This window comes from Puma concolor, chromosome B3, assembly GCF_028749965.1.
Source record: "Puma concolor isolate L17-30 chromosome B3, mPumCon1.1.hap2, whole genome shotgun sequence".
NCBI lineage: Eukaryota > Metazoa > Chordata > Mammalia > Carnivora > Felidae > Puma > Puma concolor.
In genome coordinates this window covers 126,886,492-126,906,269 of record NC_141672.1, presented here as the reverse complement: position 1 = coordinate 126,906,269, position 19,778 = coordinate 126,886,492, and the positions used below count along the sequence as shown (strand labels likewise).

The 19,778-nt window shown below is 42.0% G+C and overlaps 1 protein-coding gene across 2 annotated transcripts in view; it reads left to right on the top strand.

Annotated features, from left to right (window-relative positions):
* Positions 1–16,711, top strand: part of LOC112856150 (neuronal acetylcholine receptor subunit alpha-7) — a 114,236-nt gene extending 97,525 nt beyond the window's left edge. Inside the window, exons 6-10 of one of the 2 annotated variants that reach the window (XM_086711356.1) lie at positions 3,536–3,703; positions 4,473–4,667; positions 5,662–5,748; positions 8,616–8,725; positions 13,035–16,711. In XM_086711356.1, coding sequence (XP_086567482.1) covers positions 3,536–3,703; positions 4,473–4,667; positions 5,662–5,748; positions 8,616–8,725; positions 13,035–13,553 — 1,079 coding nt within the window. In that variant the 3' untranslated portion in view covers positions 13,554–16,711. The remainder of the gene's footprint in view (positions 1–3,535; positions 3,704–4,472; positions 4,668–5,661; positions 5,749–8,615; positions 8,726–13,034) is intronic. The other variant, XM_086711357.1, reaches the window with a different exon arrangement.
* Positions 16,712–19,778: the final 3,067 nt, after the last annotated feature.

Here is a 19,778-nt window from a genome sequence, read left to right as displayed (position 1 = left end):
CTGAAGCTATTTTCAGCTACAAGAAGCAGTACTCCTGAGCCCCAAGCTGCCTGTGTGCAATAGCCCCCTCTGGGGCTTCATTCCTGTGTCCCAGCCTCCATGGCCCCAGGAGCCTGGTAAGGACAGGCATGTTGTGCTGTGAGTGTGGGAGTCTTCCATACATTGGCAGGAGAAGTTTGGAGCTTTCTGGCCTGGGGCAGCAAGACTGTGCCCTGGGGGTCATGTAGAACAGATCTGGGATGATGTTCTGTTCATGTAACGAAGCACAGGCAAAAAAAAAAAAAAAAAAATGTTTTGCGTACAAGATTTGAAATAGAGACTTGGTTATGAAATTACCTTCTTTTCTATTTCATATTTTTATAACAGCTTTATTGAAGTATAATTTGCATATCATACAATTCACTGCTTTTAACTGCATAATTCAATGATTTTTAGTGAATTCACAGAGTTGTACAGCCATTACCACAATCTAGTGTTAGGACTTATTTTTTTAAGGTTATTTATTTTGAGAGTGAAAGTGCAAGCAAGGGAGGGGCAGAGAGAGAGGGAGAGAGACACTCCCACACAGACCCTGAGCTATCAGCCTGTAGAGCCAATATGAGGGTCCATCTTACGAACCATGAGATCATGACCTGAGCTGCAACCAAGAGTCAGACGCTTAACTGACTAACCCACCCAGGCGCTCCTAGAACATTTTTTATCACCCTGAAAAGATCCTTTGTGCTGGTCTGCAGTTAATCCCCATACTCACTGCCAGCCTCAGGCCACCATTGATCTGCTTTCTGTCACTAGAGATTTTCTTTCTCTGGCCATTTCATAGAAATGGAATAATTCAGTTATAGAGTTACATTTTCTACAGGCAATGTAGGTTTGAAGGGATCTAGCCCATTAACGGGAGGGCAGTGTCTGTATTGACTTCCAGATGCCCATGAACATTGGGTGCAACACTGAACATTATATTTAAAGGGACTTGAGGGGACAGGAAGTTATTACCCTCTCCTAACTTGGTTGTGGGCTGAGGGTTGTGTTTGCAAGGCTGTTACATCCCTTCCTCCATTCATTCTTTTTTAAATTTAGTAGCAGAAATGTACAGAGCTGACTCTGTCCGCAGGAATAGAGGCATCCTTAGTTAGCTCTTTGTGCCTTCTCTTGCCTTCTGGCCTTTCTCTGGGCAGGGAGGAGTACATGGGCATAAATTGCTAGAAGGGTTTATCTGGTCTCCTCTCTGACCTGGAAGAAATTCACTCCCAACTTGTCTTAGCTTGGACTTACTCTTTTCCTTTGTTTTTTTTTTTTTTTTTTTTTTTTTTTTTAATTTTTTTACATTTATTTATTTTTGATAGAGAGAGACAGAGCACAAGTAGGGAAGGGGCAGAGAGAGAAGGAGACACAGAATCTGAACCAGGCTCCAGGCTCTGAGCTGTCAGCCCAGAGCCCGACGTGGGGCTCGAACTCACAAACAGTGAGATCATGACCTGAGCCGAAGTCAGACGCCCAACGGACTGAGCCACCCAGATGCCCCTGGAATCACTCTTTTCAATGGAAACTGTCACTTGTGCCCAAGCGCTATGCCTTCAATTTAAACTTACCAGTCTTTGTTCTGTTCATAATCTAGAATTTAAACTAGTTAAAATTATTCCCTACATACATTTCTAGATAACCAAGTATTTTCTCAATTTTTAACATAAGGAAAATGCCCACACTGCGCCCCCCCCCCACCAAACAGAGACACACAAACACACACAGACACACATATTCTTTCATATTCATATCCCTTTCATATTCTGCTTCTAAATAAACCCTTTGTCATTTTTATCAATTTCTCTGGGATTTTTTTCTATTCTTCTTTCTTACTATTTAGAGATTGAAGATACACAGGCATGGCAAGTTTACAGAACTTCTAATTCTTCGCACAGAAATCCCTCAGAACAGTCTTTGATGGAGCATAAAGGTGTTGTCTTTGAATTTAAAAAAAAAAAACAAAAAAAAAAAACAAACAAGAAAGCTTCACCCAAGTTTTCTTTCTAGACATCTCCCAAAAATGTCCAAGCTTATTCTGGACAGGTCTAGCTGTAGTTTGGAGGAGCAGGGGCTGAATGCTTCTCTACTCACCCCTAGTCTAGATGCCCAGAAGCCTACGTCACCTCCTCTCGAAGGGAACACAGGTGGGTCAGAACAATGTGTGCATGAGGCCCTCCTTAAAAAGACGTGCTGAAATCATAAGTAATGTATTGTATAACTCGTCAGCCCTTTCCTAGGCCATGAAGAATAGGCACTGCATATTATGAACAGCATATTGAGGATCGAAATCAAAGGATTGCTCTGTATGTATGTATTTATTTATTTGAATTATTTATATTTTAAATTTAAAAATATATTTTTTATATTTAAAAATTTTTAAACATTAATATATTTATTTTTGAAGGAGAGAGAGAGCATTGCGGGGGAGGGGCAGAGAGAGAGGGAGACACAGAATCTGAAGCAAGCTCCAGACTCTGAACTGTCAGCACAGACCTCAATGCAAGCGTTTGAACTCATGAACCGCGAGTTCATGACCTGAGTTGAAGTCAGACACTTAACTGACTGAGCAACCCAGGCGCCCCTGTATTTTTTTGTATTTTAAAATATATTATTTATATTTTAATTTTTTTCCAGCTTCATTGAAGTACAGTTGGCAAATGAAAATGTAATGAGGTGTACAACATGATGACAATGTACATATACATTGTAAAATGATTTCCACAATCAAGTTAACATATCTATCCCCTCACATGGCTGAGTTTGGTTTTGCTTTCCATGAGAATGTTTAAGATCCACTCTCTTAGCAAATTTCAAGTATACGATATTTTTAACTAGAGTCAGCATGTAGTACATTTGAGCCTTAGAACTTACTCATCTTGTAACTGAAAGATTGTCCTCTTTGACCAACCCCTCTCTGTTTCCCCACCACCCCCAGCTCCTGGCATTTCAACACTTCTGTGAGTTCAGTTGTTTCCTTTTTTTTTTTTTTTTTCAAAATCTACATATGAGATCACATAGTATTTGTCTTTGGTTTATTTCACTTGGCACAGTGCTCTCCAGCTTCACCCATGTTATTGCAAATGACAGGATTTCCATCTTATTTTAAGGCTGAATAGTATTATCCATTGTGTGTGTGTGTGTGCGTGAGAGAGAGAGAGAGAGAGATTTGATAATCTTTGCCTTTATTTATTTGTCCATCAATGAATACTTAGGTTGATTCTGTGTCTTGGCTATTGCAAATGATGCTGTAATGAACATGATGAACATGGGAGTGAAGATATCTCTTCCAAGTAATGATTTTGTTTCCTTCAGCTATATACCCAAAAGTGGGATCACTGGATCATATAGTAGTTCTATTTTTAATTTTTTTAGGAATCTCCATACAGTTTTCTTAATGACTGCACCAGTTTACATTCCCACCAACAGTGTGAGATGCTGTGTATTTAAAGCAGTCACCTTCCATTTTAGTCACCTTCCATTTCAGTTTTTCTGGCCGTTTTCATTGTCCACGTAGGCATATTCAAGAGCTCCTGTTACATTGATGTGCGCTGGTTCCCCTTTGATGTGCAGCAGTGCAAACTCAAGTTTGGGTCCTGGTCCTACGGAGGGTGGTCCTTGGATCTACAGATGCAAGAGGCAGATATCAGCGGCTATATCCCAAACGGAGAATGGGACCTTGTGGGTAAGTCTAGCAAAGACATGAGACCAGTGGCCTTGTAGAAAGCCACTTTATTCCTGTGCTGGCTTTAAAAGTTTGGGATTTTCCACTCTGCTTTTCAGTGTGAACACTTATTGAACCCTGCAGCAATCTCTGTAATTTACTGAGAGCTATACAATGAGAACAACAACCAAAAAAAAAAAAAAAAAAAAAATTAGAAAATTCAATGCTTTCCATGAAAAGTATGTAGTTAAACAAGTCAGTGCTAGTATAGGCATCTTTATATTAGAATCTGCTCCATTCCTAAAATCAGGCTGGACAGTAAATTGCAATTCGTGGGAAACTATATTTGATGATTTTAAATAGAAAAACAATAATTACATTTATAATGGTGTAAAGCTTATAATGTATTATTTATAATCCTGGTGTCTTAGTCCCTTCAGGCTGCTATAATGGAATACCATAGACTGGGTGGCTTATAAACAATAGAAATTTATTTCTCACAGTTCTGAAGGCTAGAAGTTTAAGATCAAGGCACTGGCAGATCTGGTGTCTGCTGAGGGCCTGCTTCCTGATTCATAGATGGCTGTCTTCTGGCTGTGTTCTTACATAGAAAAGACTAGGGAGTTTTCTGGGCCTCTTTGAATAAACAAATAGTTTATTCAAACACTGATTATCCAGGTTTTTAGCACTCAACAAACCCCATGGTCATTTGTGTGATATGCTCATTAAAATAAACAAGCAGGGTAATTTTATTCAGACAATGGTTCCTTCCCACCCCCTGCTAATGGAGGAATCCCAGGCAAGCGGAGTGAGAAGTTCTATGAGTGCTGCAAAGAGCCGTACCCAGACGTCACCTTCACAGTGACCATTCGCCGCAGGACCCTCTACTATGGCCTCAACCTGCTCATCCCCTGTGTGCTCATCTCTGCGCTGGCCCTCCTTGTCTTCTTGCTCCCTGCAGATTCTGGGGAGAAAATATCCCTGGGTAAGTGTCCTGATCTTGGGTGGGAGTCTGCAACAGGACAGGAGGCCTTGCCTCCAGGTCAGTGCTGTAGGGATCACTGTGGACAGTGCAGGACTTGTCACGGCTCTGGGTGCAGAGATGTTGCAGAGCCTTCTTGGTGCATCACACACTGACCTGCCAGCCCAGGGCATCTTCCCAACACCACAGGCTCCTGATCTAGGCTCCATGCTGGATGTCCATGCCCTCCTGAGAATCTGAAGGATCCTGTGATCCTGCATAGAATATAAAAATGCCCAGGGAGAGACTACTGAGTTCTGTCCTGAGGGGCCTTGCTTTCTCCTCTCCTGCCACCCAATCCTGTTCCTTGGTAGCAACTGATCAGCATTTGTTATGGACAGGGAACAGTTTAGTCTAGTACCAGTTTGCATCTATATATTGCTGTCCACAGGGTGATTCCTTAAGATCCAATACAAAGATAAGAAAACTAAGATTTGTAATGGTGAGATGAATTTCTCAACATCTTAAAGAGTTACCAAGGCCATATTTAGTACATGTAGAAATCATCCTCAAACCCGTATCTTAAGTGCAAGGCTCAGACACGTTAAGTGACTTATCGAAGTAAATAGCAAAGTCAAGACCAAAAGCCAGGTCTTTGGATAGCATGTTTTTTTGTTTTTGTTTTTTTTTGTCATGCTATATGAAACTACCTCTAGATCCTAGTGTAATAAAGAAAACGAGACATACTTGTGTTGAGTTCCGTAATTCATTTTGTATTGTTGTTCTAAAATTCTGGCTCCTAAACTTATCTCTATCTAGGACTCTGGTAAATGATGATAAGTCCCCAGAAAAAATGGCCATGCCTATATGTACAGAGAATTCTGCATCTAGTTTCAGGATGTCACTGACCCCTCCCCCATACCTCTGTAGTTATTTGGATGTCAGGTTAGGCACAGTTAAGTGGAATTGAGTCCCTATAATCTGTTCTATCTCAGGCACCTTTGTGTTTATGTTTCAGGGATAACAGTTTTACTCTCTCTTACTGTCTTCATGTTGCTGGTGGCTGAGATCATGCCTGCGACATCTGACTCAGTGCCCTTGATAGGTAAGCAAGTGTTGGGCCTCTCTTGAAGACACAGACTTAGAGAGTACCCAGGATTTCCTAGCATGGAAACAGAGCATAAATCTGTCCTCCGTGCCCTGAAGAGCCCCCAATCCTCTCTTTGCCATAAGGAGTGACTGTACCTATAGTGACTATATACCTATAGTGACTATAACTATACCTTGAGTCATTGTTTTTCCACAAATTCTTTGCCAAAATGTAAGGATCTCACATTTTAACTCTTAGCCGTTGTTTCCTGAGATACCTCAATGTCTCTGTATAAAGTTAAAGCTTGTGAGGAAATGTAAACAGGACAAATATATTTATATTTTGGCCAAGACAGATGTAAGGCATGACTTTCTGCCCAGGGCAGGATGGCAGAAATAGAAGACAGCATCACTTGTTGCTATACCCCTCTCTGGATTGGAATAAGCAGGAACATGCAAAGGGATGCTCAGTGGTCTAGTGGTTAGGATTGGTACTCTCACCAATAGCCAGGGTTCCATTCCTGGTTAGGGAATCAGACCTCCAGCCAGTTTTGAGAATGGGAAGCAAACGTTCTGACAGTGGATATTAGGTTTAATATAAGAATCCCTACTCTAGTTTGGTGATGGAGATCAGAAACAGGAAAGGAGTCTATGATTATTCCTGTTGACCCATGCCACCTGAGGGCTGCCATATGTGGTTAATTAGGGAGGACAGGAGTAGGGGAGCTTATATGGATACTCCCAGGCTTCACAAACTAAGAAGCCAAGGCTCATCTTTGTGGAGTTCCCTTAATGTGTAATAGTTTGGCCAGAGAGAGTAATTGTTGGTATGAAAAGCCTTTGTGGGTGTTCCTAGTTCTCTCAGTACCATCCAGAGAGCAAGGAACCATGTTTCAACTTGAGGGTCTGACCCCATTATTTCTACCTTCCAACACAATACTTTCAATAGAGCCTTTCAGCAGAAAGCACTCCCTGTGGGGCAGTTGGCAGAAACCGCCTTGACTGATGAACCAATGGGGAAAAAGCATGGTTGATGCATAGCCTATTTCTAGAAAGATGTGATGCTGTTGGCCTCTGACCTCTGTTGTTGAGACTTCAGCTTGACCATGGACACCTCCACAAGTCATTGTATTAGTCTTCTAGGGAGACCACAATAAAATTTCACAGACTGGGTGGCCTACACAACATAAATATATTTGCTTACAGTTCTGGGGGTTTGGAAGTTCAAGATCAAGATGCCAGAAGGTTTGAGATCTTCTGAAGCCTCTCTGCTTTACTTGCAGATGACCCCTTCTTGCTGTGTCCTCACATTGGTCTTGCTGGGTGCATCCTTGGTACCCCTTTGTATGTCCAAATTTCCTGTTCTTATAAGGACACCAGTCATAATGAATCAGATCCCACTCTAAGGACCCCATTTTAACTTAATCACCTCTTTAAAAGGATGGTCTTCAAATACAGTCACAATCTGAGGTACCGTGGGTTAGAGCTTCCTTCCACATATAAATTTAAGGAGGCCACAGTTCAGCCCATACCAGTAAGAGTTTTGTTTACTACCCTTCCCTTTCTTAGAAATCCCTGATGCTAACTTTAAGCCTCAAATGTCCATCTCCGGCAACTCCTCACCAAGGTACCTCTTGGTCTCCACAGTGGGGCAGTGAGTTCCTTCCTGCCTGGAGAGAAGGAAGTGTTCTTAACCAGGTGTGTGGCCACACGCTTAGCCTCTACACCAGAATGTCTTCTGCTTAGACCTCACCCCCCTTGAGCTGAAAGCCACACCAATGTTCTAATAATCAGAGTTGCTGATCAAGGAATGTCTTCCTTGTGTCAGACTTTCTCCTAGATCCTGGGCTCATATAATTGCTAATTCTTGCACCAACCCTGCAAAGAATGCACTGCTTGCTATCCCTGTTATACTGGTGAATAACCTAAAGCCCAAACAGGCTGAGTAGCCTGTGTAAACTCACAGATGGCAGCCACTGGATGGGGGCGGGGGGTTGGGGGAGGGCTGTTTTGGATGCTCCATGCTGCTTCTCCTTGGGGCCAAGATGGAGAAACCCATTCTTGCCCATCAGAGCTGAAGCTGATGTTCTCCTGGAAAGTCACTGCCTTCCACATCTTCCTCACACAACTGGCACCTCCTCCTATCTCTCATTAGATGGGGCCAGACTCATTTTCTTAACTTTTTTTGTTTTTAAATGTTTATTTATTTATTTTGAGAGAGAGAGAGAATGAGCAGGGGAGGGGCAGAGACAGAGGGAGAGACAGAATCCCAAGCAGGCTCCCCACTGTTAGTGCAGAGCCTGATGCGGGTCTTGAACTCATGAATCATGAACTGAGCCGAAATCAAGAGTCAGATGCTTAACCAACTGAGTTACTGGGTGCCCCAGCCTCATTTTCTCCACTGATACTAGCTATCCAGGCCTCATAAGACAGCCGGTGATGTCCAGGTTTGCCCTTGTTCCATCCCCACCCCCAGCACGTTCACAGCCTGTAGTCATCCCTGTGGTGACCACACTCTCACCACCCAAGTGTTTTCAGTTCCATGACAGTCCACATCCTTTATCCTGGGAACAATCATTTCAGCATCTGGTGAGGCGCTGTTAACCCTCAATAAAGGAGGCAATGGACGGAGTTCAAAACAGTGTAGTTAGGTAGGCCAGGCTGCTTTCGTGGACAGGAAACCAGGTCTCTGTGCTCTGGGCTGGCCTCTGCCTGCCAGGAATGTGGACAGGAGTCTGCAGGCCTGGAGGTGGCCCTGCCCTGCTCTTGGATTCATCATCCAGCCCCAGGCAATCAGTCACCGCCGTCTGGGTCTGCCTGCCACCCTGTGATAATTGTGCCATGGAGGCCCCGGGTCTCACCCTGTGTCTCTTGTCTCTGCAGCCCAGTACTTTGCCAGCACCATGATCATCGTGGGCCTCTCTGTGGTCGTGACAGTGATTGTGCTGCAGTATCACCACCACGACCCCGATGGCGGCAAGATGCCCAAGTGGGTGCGTTCCTCCTGTGCTTCACCACAGGGAGTCAGGGCTCCTCCCCAAGGGAGGCTCTAGGAATGATTTATCTATCTGAAAAATCCCACACACAGCCCAGCATTCCTAAACAGAACCATATTTCTCATAGCACCCCACCCATCTACATTATTGCATGGTCTATATGTAGAGGACAGTTCTGGTGAGCATGCTCTTAGGCTCCCATGGCATTGTTCTTACAATCGGACATTCCAGAAGAGGGCTCACACACAGACTGCTCTGTACATTTTGCTACCATAGTGTTTGTGAAACTACTTTTTGCATGTACACCACAGAGAACTGTGCAGTGGTTGGAAGCAACAGACAAGATAAGCACACAGCCATGTGGTTGGATCTTCCAAACAGAATGAGGAGTAAAAGGGTAAGAAAGAGTGAGCCATGTAATAACCTGTGTAGTCAATATATGTAGGAATGTAAACTTACCACAGGCCTATAAAATACAGGTTAGTAGTTACCAGTGGGGAAGGGAGTATAGGATGAAAGCTAAAGGATGAAAACCAAATGATTGAATACAACAGCCTGTTGTGTCAGCCCAGAGCATGCCACACCTTCCCAGCACCTGCTTAGCACCGGCATGCAGGCTGATGCTTACCTAGTCACATGCTGTGCTCCTTAGGAGTGCAGTATCTGACGCTCACCTGACACTCAGGAAACCTTGATTAAGGCCACATGGGTCCTGGGCTTTCCTCACCTTATACCCAAGGCAGGGGAGGGATGCCCCCCACCCAAGATACTTACTTGGGCCCTGCAATCCTTCCAGTCTTCTTGCCCAGAGAGCATAGCCTAAGGGCAGTAGGAGCTAAAGGAGCCTCTTATGTGAAAACAAGATTGTTTTTCTTTGGAGATCTGTAACCTTGCATCCAAGTTCAGAAAGGAGTCTAGGACTCACCAACTTGCTAAAATGCAGCTGCAAGAAGCAAGATGCATTTTGTGAACCTCCAGCAACAGGGAGTTTCCAGGCCTTCTAAAAATATTCATTGTGCAATAATTTACAGTTACCCAAAAGTGAACTTAAGAAAAACTACTTAAAAAAAAATGGCTTTACCAAGTTAATGTGTCCTCTTAGATTCTCTTCCATAGGAAATTCTTACACTTAACAAAAACTTTCTCTCATAGCTCATTGCATCAGCAGTAGAGTGAGCTCCCAGAAATGGTGTTATGTCCCACACACGTCTAATCACTGCAGTCCGTTGGCTTGTTTTCAGAAGGTGCCCTCATTAAAAGCTGGGACACATCTGTCCACATTAACCTGCATTCTCATCTGACTTTTATAACCCTGACACACTTTCTGTCTACCCATCCTTCCATTTGAAATAAGTAATACAGTTACGTGTTCCCAAAGTCGAAATAAAAGTAAAATTGTAAGGAAGGATATCAGCTCTCATCCCTGCCCGTCACTCTGCTTCCACCACCAATATTGATGGCCATTTCAATTAATTCTTCCATTATCCTTCAAGTGTTTATTTATGCAAATGTAAAGCTAAAAATGTATGTTATTATTTCTTATGTTTAAGACATGAAGAAAAAACAATTTTACCAACCTGGTAGTACTTTAGTATCCAGAAAAATATCTTTTTTTAAAATTGTTTTTAATTTTAAATTTAAATTTTGAGAGACAGAGAGAGAGCACAAGCAGGGGAAGGGCAGAGAGAGGAGACACAGAATCTGAAGCAGGCTCCAGGCTCCAAGCTGTCAGCACAGAGCCCAACATGGGGCTTGAACTCATGAACAACAAGATCATGACCTGAGCTGAAGTTGGACGCCTAACCAACTGAGCCACCCAGGCGCCCCCAGAAAGAAAATCTTAATTAAGACGATATGCTAATTATTCACCTCTCAGCACAAATGTGTCCAAACCAATGGCTGCAAATGAAACATGAAGCTTGTATGTCTTGCTTTCAATTTATATACCCTACTGCATTTTTCTTTCTTTCTGTGTGTATTTGAAACATAAACAGCCTCCAAGGAACTTTTATTATGATGTGTTGCTATGAAGAAGATACTGCCGGTGCAGCGGCATTATGTGACATTTGCACAGCCAGACACAAAACCATAACCTAATAGAAGAGGTCATGAGCACAGTTTGATAAGTGCCAAGAGGATAATTTCATCTTTTGAGATGCTTTAGCCTTGAAAGCTAATGATTCAGGCCATGGAATTCAAAATAGACCTGGCAGCATGGATAATATTAGTTTGAGATGTGCCCCAGGGTATGCACAAACACCCCCTGTCCCCCCCCTCCCCCCCCCCCCCCCCCACCACAGACACGCCTGGCCTTAGCTCTCCGTGTGCACAGTTGCCTCTGGGTTTGGACGCATTCATTGCCCACTGCACTCCCTTGAGCTCTGGTTCAGTCTTCCCTGTGCCTTCAAAGTGAGGGTAGGGGGTGGGCTGAAGTCACAGGTGTTTTGAGGAAGACATTGTAGACCCTTTTACAGATGAGGCTGTGGAAGTCTAAACACGTAAGTAACTTGCTTACTATGTGACCTTGAGCCAATTTATTAGCCTCTTTAAAGCCTCTGTTTCTTTGTCTGTAAAGTGGGGAGATTATACTCACTTCACAGAACCTCTGAGAGGCCCAAGTGAAATGGCATGCCTTAGGAGCCTCCTGCGGAGGGACACATGTGGGGCCATGTGGCCCTGTCCCTTAATGATCACAGAAAACCCTCCAGGGTCTGCAAAAAGCCCTTTCCAGGCTCTGGAGGTTTGTCCATAGAGTGTGGGCAGGATATATAGACTGCCATCTGCTATGAACAAAAGGTTATCTTTACAGCTTAAGTGAACCTGCTCTTATGCCTTCTTGTTCTTTCATTACCTTTCTCCAGACCAGTCTATTGCAGTTATCTCTGATAAGATGTTATAAAAACGATTACCAAGAAAGTGCTGCAGGCATGAACTTCACAACTTACTGCCTAAACTTATAGATGTGAAACATACCTGCTATGTTGCTGATGGAGTTCGCCCACAATCGTAAACCAAAGTTAAAATCAATATCTGGATAATTTCAGGGAAAGAGCCTACTTTTCACACACTTGTCTAAATAGGCTTCCAAGATTTTTTTTTTTTTTTTTTTTTAATCTGGATTGAGTCTTCACATGGCTCCCTTCTTTTCATTAAAGGGAAAACAAGAAAGATCAGTGATTTCTCTCGAGCATCTTGTATGCATGTGGGTGATATATGTTGATAAAACACTTTAAACCAGAGATTGACAAACTATGGCCTTGATGGTCAAATCTGGCCCACCAATTGTTTTTGCAAATAAAATGTTATTAGAAAAAAGCCACGTTTGCTTCTTTACATGCTTTCTATGACTATTTTGTACTTTATTAGCAAAGCCGAGTAGTTGCAATGGAGACCTTATGGACTTTATTGTGTGGCCCTTTAAAGATATAAAGTCTGCCAACCCCTGCTTTAGATCATGTTACTCAGTCTTCACTGTGTCCTGATGAATTAGGTTAGAGATTCCTAAACTTCCCTGGTTCACAGCACCTTTAGTGTCTCAGGGATCTTTTCACAGACCCCCGGGGCAAAACAAACAAACAAACAACCTAATGACTCTCTCTATTACATTGGTCAAAACAACTTAATAAGTATTTATGTCCTGACCACTTAGCACCTGTTGGTACAGCACAACCTCTCAAATCTTAGGAGCACACTACCCTAATTTCCTGTCCCATGTTGGCTTTCTTGGCACTTGCTTTTCATCAGGACAACAAAAACTGCTTTGTAATGATATGTCATCACCGCAAGGGATCTGGTGTCTCAGTCTGGACTGCTTCAAGTTAGGCGTTCATGCAGCATCTGATAGGTGTCACAGGGTCACCCTTGAAAATCGCTAAATCTCCAGGGGTGTGCCATGGGACACTGGGGTGCCTTACAGGCAGTTAGGTATGATGGCTGTTAGTTACAGTTGAGGAAAGATTGGAGAAGGAAAATGACTGGTCTTATTCACACAGCTCAGGCAGGACTCTCCTAAGATAACCCTCGCTTCCCACCTGCTTATCTGTCCAGAGATTGCTGTGTGTCTGCCACTGAGAATTCACTCAATCCTGGGGGGCCTTTCTGCATTGCCTTCATCTGCGTAGCTCACATTTGACTCAACCATTGTAAGGCGTTGGCACTGCCTGCCTGTGGAAACTCACCCCGGAAGGAGCAGGGGCATGTCACCCTTCGGGTCCACTAAGTAGGGCTGAGGTCCTAGGATCACCTTGCTGTTAGGATCAGCTGAGGCTCACCACCCACCCTGCTAACTGCCCCGTTGTCTCCCCAGACCAGAGTCATCCTTCTGAACTGGTGCGCATGGTTCCTGCGCATGAAGAGGCCCGGGGAGGACAAGGTGCGGCCGGCCTGCCAGCACAAGCCGCGCCGCTGCAGCCTGGCCAGCGTGGAGATGAGCGCGGTGGCAGGGCCACCGACCACCAACGGCAACCTGCTCTACATCGGCTTCCGTGGCCTGGACGGTGTGCACTGTGCCCCCACCCCCGACTCGGGCGTCGTGTGTGGCCGCATGGCCTGCTCCCCCACGCACGACGAGCAGCTCCTACATGGCGGGCAGCCCCCCGAGGGGGATCCCGACCTGGCCAAGATCCTGGAGGAGGTCCGCTACATTGCCAATCGCTTCCGCTGCCAGGACGAGAGCGAGGCCATCTGCAGTGAGTGGAAGTTTGCCGCCTGCGTGGTGGACCGCCTGTGTCTCATGGCCTTCTCCGTCTTCACCATCATCTGCACCATCGGCATCCTGATGTCCGCCCCAAACTTCGTGGAGGCTGTGTCCAAAGACTTTGCTTAATCTGGTTCTGGTCCCCAGCATGTAGGAAAACGCACAGACAGGTGATGTCATTAGCTTGGGGATAATTTGGGGTGCTAATCCCATAGCCACACTAAACGTGAGGACACTGATGTACCCGTAAGCTGTCAGTCATGTCGTTACAGTCTCCTTGTTCCTTTCAGTAATAGGATCTCAGCACGTTTTTGTTTCATCCTCTCAGAGGGGCTCCTTGATATCCTTGGAACATCCTTAGGGTCCCCAGAACCACTGAGAGGTCATTTTGCCCATTCCCCAGTGCCTGGTGAGCCCTTTAGAGAGGTCAGAGTGGCTCAGGACTGCCAAGGGAAGCCTGTACACCTGGTTTGCATGCCTGCATGTCACTTGCCAAGAAGGCCTACATGAAAATTCAACATATGCTTTTGCCCGTTTACAAACCTAGATTGAAAAAAATAATAATAATAATAAGCTGCAGTCACTAGATCCATTCAAATTATTGGTCAAAGGAAACAAAACTAAAACTAAAAACCTAACTGCTGGTGTTTTCTGCAATTCAGGTTTTATTTTTCTCTACCATAGACAGTTGGTAGAGAGAAACAGTTTTACGCTGTTCCTACATTTTAAAACACACACACACAACACACACACACACACACACACAGTTGATCTTATAAATTATGCTTTTACCAGCCTGAGTCCTGCCAGTCTACCCTGTGGAGGGAATTAGGACAGACACAGATGTGTGTTGATTCTGAACTAGGACTAGATCCAGGCAAGTCAGAAGGATTGCTATAGCTCCTAGTGACTCACATTTCCTGTGCTGCCCTCAGACACTGGGGACTTGAGTCTGCTCTATTCTGAAACACCCAAAGGACAAATAGAGTTCTATTAGAATTACCAGCCCAGTGTAATAGCTAGAGGTTAAATTAAACCAGCTATGTATTTCTGTTTTTTTAAATAATATATTAGATATTTCACATGTACTAGAGTTGATTAGTGTTAGAAACTTGTGGGTCCATACAAATGCACAACATAAAGTGAAAATATGCCAAGCTTTTCTTTATGTGTCAAGGCCAGGGGCAAGGTCTGGGACATCTTCTCGTTCCCTATATGGCAGGAACTGGGAAGGGAATGATGTGGCCACTGGCTTTCCTGGATGAAAGGCCAATGGAAGTCAACAGAAGGGGCTGGCAGGCTAAAAATGGCTATACAACCAGTAACTCCAGTCTCTGATTTTTAGGGATCTGCTTACCCACAGCTCATCTACCCCAATGTTAGCCCAGAAAGGTGGCTTGAGCAGGTAGATTCCCTGGAGATAAGTGTTTTGAAAGCCAGGGAAACTTTAATTTTAAACCTACGTGGTGACATGGTTCACCACTTAACATAATCCAGCTGACAAAAGTCACTTTGCCTTTTCCCATTCTCCTTATTTTTTAATGACAGGAGAGGGAAACACAACAGAACCTCTCCTGTTCTATTGTTTCATATAGTAACTGCTCAGAGCTCAAAACTACAGAAGGCTTTGAGCTCCTGGGGATCTTTAATTTGCTTCTAACCCCTGAGATGGGTATATATTATGAGGGAAGATTAGATTTTCAGAGGAAAAGAAATTGCATACCTTTCTCCAGCCATTTATTTCATTCATTTCTGGGTAATGAGCATGGATTGGTTTGCACTGAGGAATATGGAGGCTTGGTGCATGCTCTGTGGGCACGTAAGCTCTGTGGAGGCTTGTGCATGTGGGCGCGTGAGCACTGATTGCAGCTGCAGAGAGGATACCTTGTTTATAAGGCAGTTGATAAATAAAAGCATTCCAGCATCACACCATTGGGAGTATGGCTGTTCTCAGAGTTTACCCATTCTACATGGGATAGATGAACAATGCACAATCTTTTCTTTTTGTGTTTATTTTTTTTCTATTTTAGAAATCAGTAGAGGTGTTTTGATATCTAAGAGAATGTTTCATTTGTTACTGCTATCTGAAAATTAATGTCTACAACATTTTTCCTTGGAAAAAACCTTTTTTGGTTTTGTATTTTATACAGAAAAACATAAAAAAGCAAATAAAAGTATGTTGACCACTAAAATAATGCTCTGCCATTTTAAAAAGTAATAATAAGGAAAAGATGCACATGTAGTAAAAAAAAAAAAAAAAAAAAAAAAAAAAGAGAGAGAGAGAAAGAAAGAGCAAGCAAGAAAAAGAAAAGAAAAGCATGAATGGCCACAGGGACCACCTATGAGTGAGCTTCTGAGGACTAGGAGGCATTTCCAGAAGGGAAGAAAAAGAAAGGGAAGGAGGCCAGGAGAGGGAGAAATGGGGTGTGGAAAAAGACTCCTTTTTTTTTTTTTTTTTAACCACTCATGCTATGCACACAGCACTCTGCACTTCGCTTTCTGCACTTAGTGTTTTATCTTTACATAACAACATATAAAGATCTACCTCATTCTTCTTAATAGCTGCTTGGCATACCATTGTCTCAGTGGATATTTCTTTGGTTAGTCTATTAGTGAACATATAGAATATTTCCAGTTTTTACTTTTATACACAAATCTGTAATTAGCATCCTTGATTTATATTTTAGCATACTTTTGTGACTATACCTTGGTGTAAATTCTAAGTTGGAAATGGAATTGCTGGATTTAAGGACATGTGCATTTAACATTTTGGTAGGTATTGCCAAATTACCCCCCAAAGACCGATCAATGGATACACCTACCAAGAGTGTAATGAAAAGGGCAATTTCTCAGCTTTCTCAACACTATTATCAAACTTAATATTTTTTTTCTAATCTGGTGACAGATTATATTGCAATGTTATTCTGATTAAGTTAATTTTATTATAAATGGAGTATCTTTTCAGATATTTTTTGTAAATTTCAGTTTTTGTAAATTTATGTCATTTATACAATTTACAGTTGGGTTATTTGGCTTTTTCTTAATTTGCCTGTGTACTTTGGAACTTTTCTGTCTTATGTCTTGAAAATATTTTTATTTGTTTAGAAACATTTTTATTTGTTTATTATTTGTGTTTTGATGTTATTTATTTTGTAGCATATATAAAGTTTTAAGTTTTATGTTGTCAATTTATCCATATTTGCCTCGGTAGATCCTGGGATTTGTTTCCAGTTAAAAGGCCTTCCCCATTCTGATTATAAATAAATTTACTCATATTTTCTTCTAAATTCTTATGGTTTCATTTGTTTACCTTTACATCTTCTTACTCCCTGGAATTCATTTATTACAGGAAATTAAGGTAAAAATGCATTTGTTTTTTGTTGGTCACTTGTGCCAACAAAATATATAATGGGGTATCCCTGTAAGGCAGTTAGTGTTTTCCCCATTTTGATCAAAATGCCACCTCATTTGTAAACTAAGTTTCCATAAGTGTTTGGGGCTATTTTTACTCATGATTTGTCTAAGAATGCCTTTCAAATCTGAAGCTTTATCCATGTTAATATCAAATACTCAAATATTCAAATATCAATATTTTCAAAACAACCATCCCCTCCACCCATTCTTCCCTCTCCCTTCTGCTCTCTTTCTATCCCCCTCCCTCTGTATTCTCTAACTCTCTCTCTCCTACACACACACATTTTTTTTAAATTGAGGTCACAATGAGTTTATAGATTGAGTCTTCCTACTTAAGACTGCTACAGTCTAGGCTTGTATTCAGTCTAAGTTTATACCACTTGGTAAATTTTTATGGTTTTGTTCATACAGGCCTATGAATTTCTTGTTTATTTCTAGATATTTTATCATTTGGGTACCATTTTCAGTGGAATGATTTCTTCCATTTTATTTACTAACTGGATGTGTAGGAATGTAGTTGATTTTGTATATTAATGTCATAATCAAGCACTTTAATGGTAATTTCTTACTGTTTCTAAGATTTTCTTTTGCCTTGTCCTTTCCAATAATTTCCCTTATTTCTTTCTTTTAGGCAATTGCATTTGGGAACAGTGTCAAATAATAGTGATTCAGGTGGCATACCTATTTTGTTCTTGACGTTAATGGGATGGTTCAGTGTCTCACCATTCAACTTGTATGAAGACATGTATTTTCCTTGTCATAATAAAAAAGTATCCTTGTATTCTCAAACTATTAAGGCTTTCTGGGGAAGTTAGATTTTTGTCATAGCCTCTCAGTATCCATGGAGATGATCAGAAGGTTTTCCTCCTTTGCTCTAGTAGTTGTATTATATTTATAGATTTAAGACCAAACCACTATTATGTTCCTGAGATGATCCCTACCTGTGATTTTTCCTACTAATATTGATAATTGAGATTAATCATTCTGCTGCTTGCTTTTGTGTGCTAAACAAAAATCTCTACATTCTGCAACCAGATACTTGGTTTTAGAATCATTTTTGTAAGTGAAAAAGAAAGCACCTGGTGGCTGTCTGGGCATCCACTGGTATGTTTCTGAATTCCTCCCATGGGGCCAGTTAGGTCCTCAAGCACTTCTGAAGTCACCTTTAGTTACATATTCTTTTAAAGAAAAAAATTTTTAATGTTTATTTAATTTTGAGAGAGAGACAGAGTGTGAGTGGGGTAGGAGCAGAAGGAGAGGGAGACACAGAATCTGAAGCTCCAGGCTCTGAGTCGTCAGCACAGAGCCCGATGTGGGGCTTGAACCCATGAACCGTGAGATCATGACCTGAGCCGAAATCAGACGCTTAACCAACTGAGCCACCCGGGGGCCCCTAGTTACATATTGTTTTAAGAAAACTAGTTACGATCAATTTTTTAAAACATATTTGCATAGATTTACAATACAGGCACTTAGAATTTTTTAATTTCCTCTGTATTGGTAGCTATTCCTTAGTTTTTTATTTCTAACTGTGTACATTTCTCCTTTCTTCTGATTTTATTGATTTGACTCACCAAGGATTTTGTGTTTGTATTTTCAAGCACCGAACCCTTAGATTTATTCATCAGTTTGGGGGAACTGGCCGCAGCCCCTGTTGGATTTGCGCTGACCTGACCTGTTCTGGAACAGCTTACACACTGTGCAAGGAGGAGCCACAAGTGGGAGAAACTGCCACCCTCACTGGCTTACAGGCCCAGGACAGGAGCTTCACTTGGCAGAGGGAGCCAGAGGGTCAAACAGGCCAGGCATCACAGATATGTCAGACATGATTAGCCATTGTATTGATATGATGGCCACAGTTACTTGGAGAACAGACCAACTTAAAGCTTTAATTAACCAGAAGCCATCTTGAGGCACATGCTTCTGGAGGTAACTCTTTCTACATAATTTAATATTCTCTCATTACTACATTCTTTCTGACCCAAACCCTCCTGAAATTCTCCCTACACTTGACTTCACTGCTCTTGGCTCCTTTTCTAATTACCACTTACTTCATTTGCATATGGGTTTGATTTTCTGATATCAGAACTTACCATAATATGGTTAGGAGGTCCTGATGTCTCACACCTGGGAGGAGGGAGGTACTGTCCACAATTTCAGCCTTTTTGAACTCTTGGGGTCAAATATCATTGTATTTTCAGCACACCCCATTTAGGAATCACAGGATTGCAAAATATTCCACAATTCTGCCCAGTTCTTCAGACTTTCTTGTCTGACTCTTCAATATCTCATTTAAAATTGTACACTCTCGTAATTTTTTTTCTCCAAAAACCTTGTTATCAGTCCCACTTCTGGTTGTGTTGGATTTTTATGAATTTGCCTTCTAACATATACTGCCCATCAACAAATTCTGCTGTTTTATAATTTTTAGATTTCTGCTTTTATTTTAATATTTCAGTCCTTTTCCTTTATTTATTTATTTATTTATTTATTTATTATGTAAGATTTATTTTTAGAGCAGTTTTAAGTATAGAAAAATTGGGGAAGGTTCAGAGAGTTCCCATATACCCCCACCTACTCGCATGCATAGCCTCTCCCAGTATCAACATCCTCTACCAGATTGGCACATTTGTTATAACCAATGAAGATACATTGGCACAACATAACCACCAGAAGTTCATTGTTTAAAGTTCACTCTTGATATTACACTTTCTATGGGCTTGGACAAATGTGTAATGATATGTACCCACCATTACAGTAACACACTGAATAGTTTCACTGTCCGAAAAATCTGTGCTCTGTTTATTCCCTCATCCCCACCAATCTCTGGCAACCACTGATCTTTTCCTCCATAATTCTGTTCCTTTTTTTACCCCAAAATGCCATATAGTTGGAATCATACTGTATATAGACTTTTTAGATTGGCTTCTTAGTAATAAT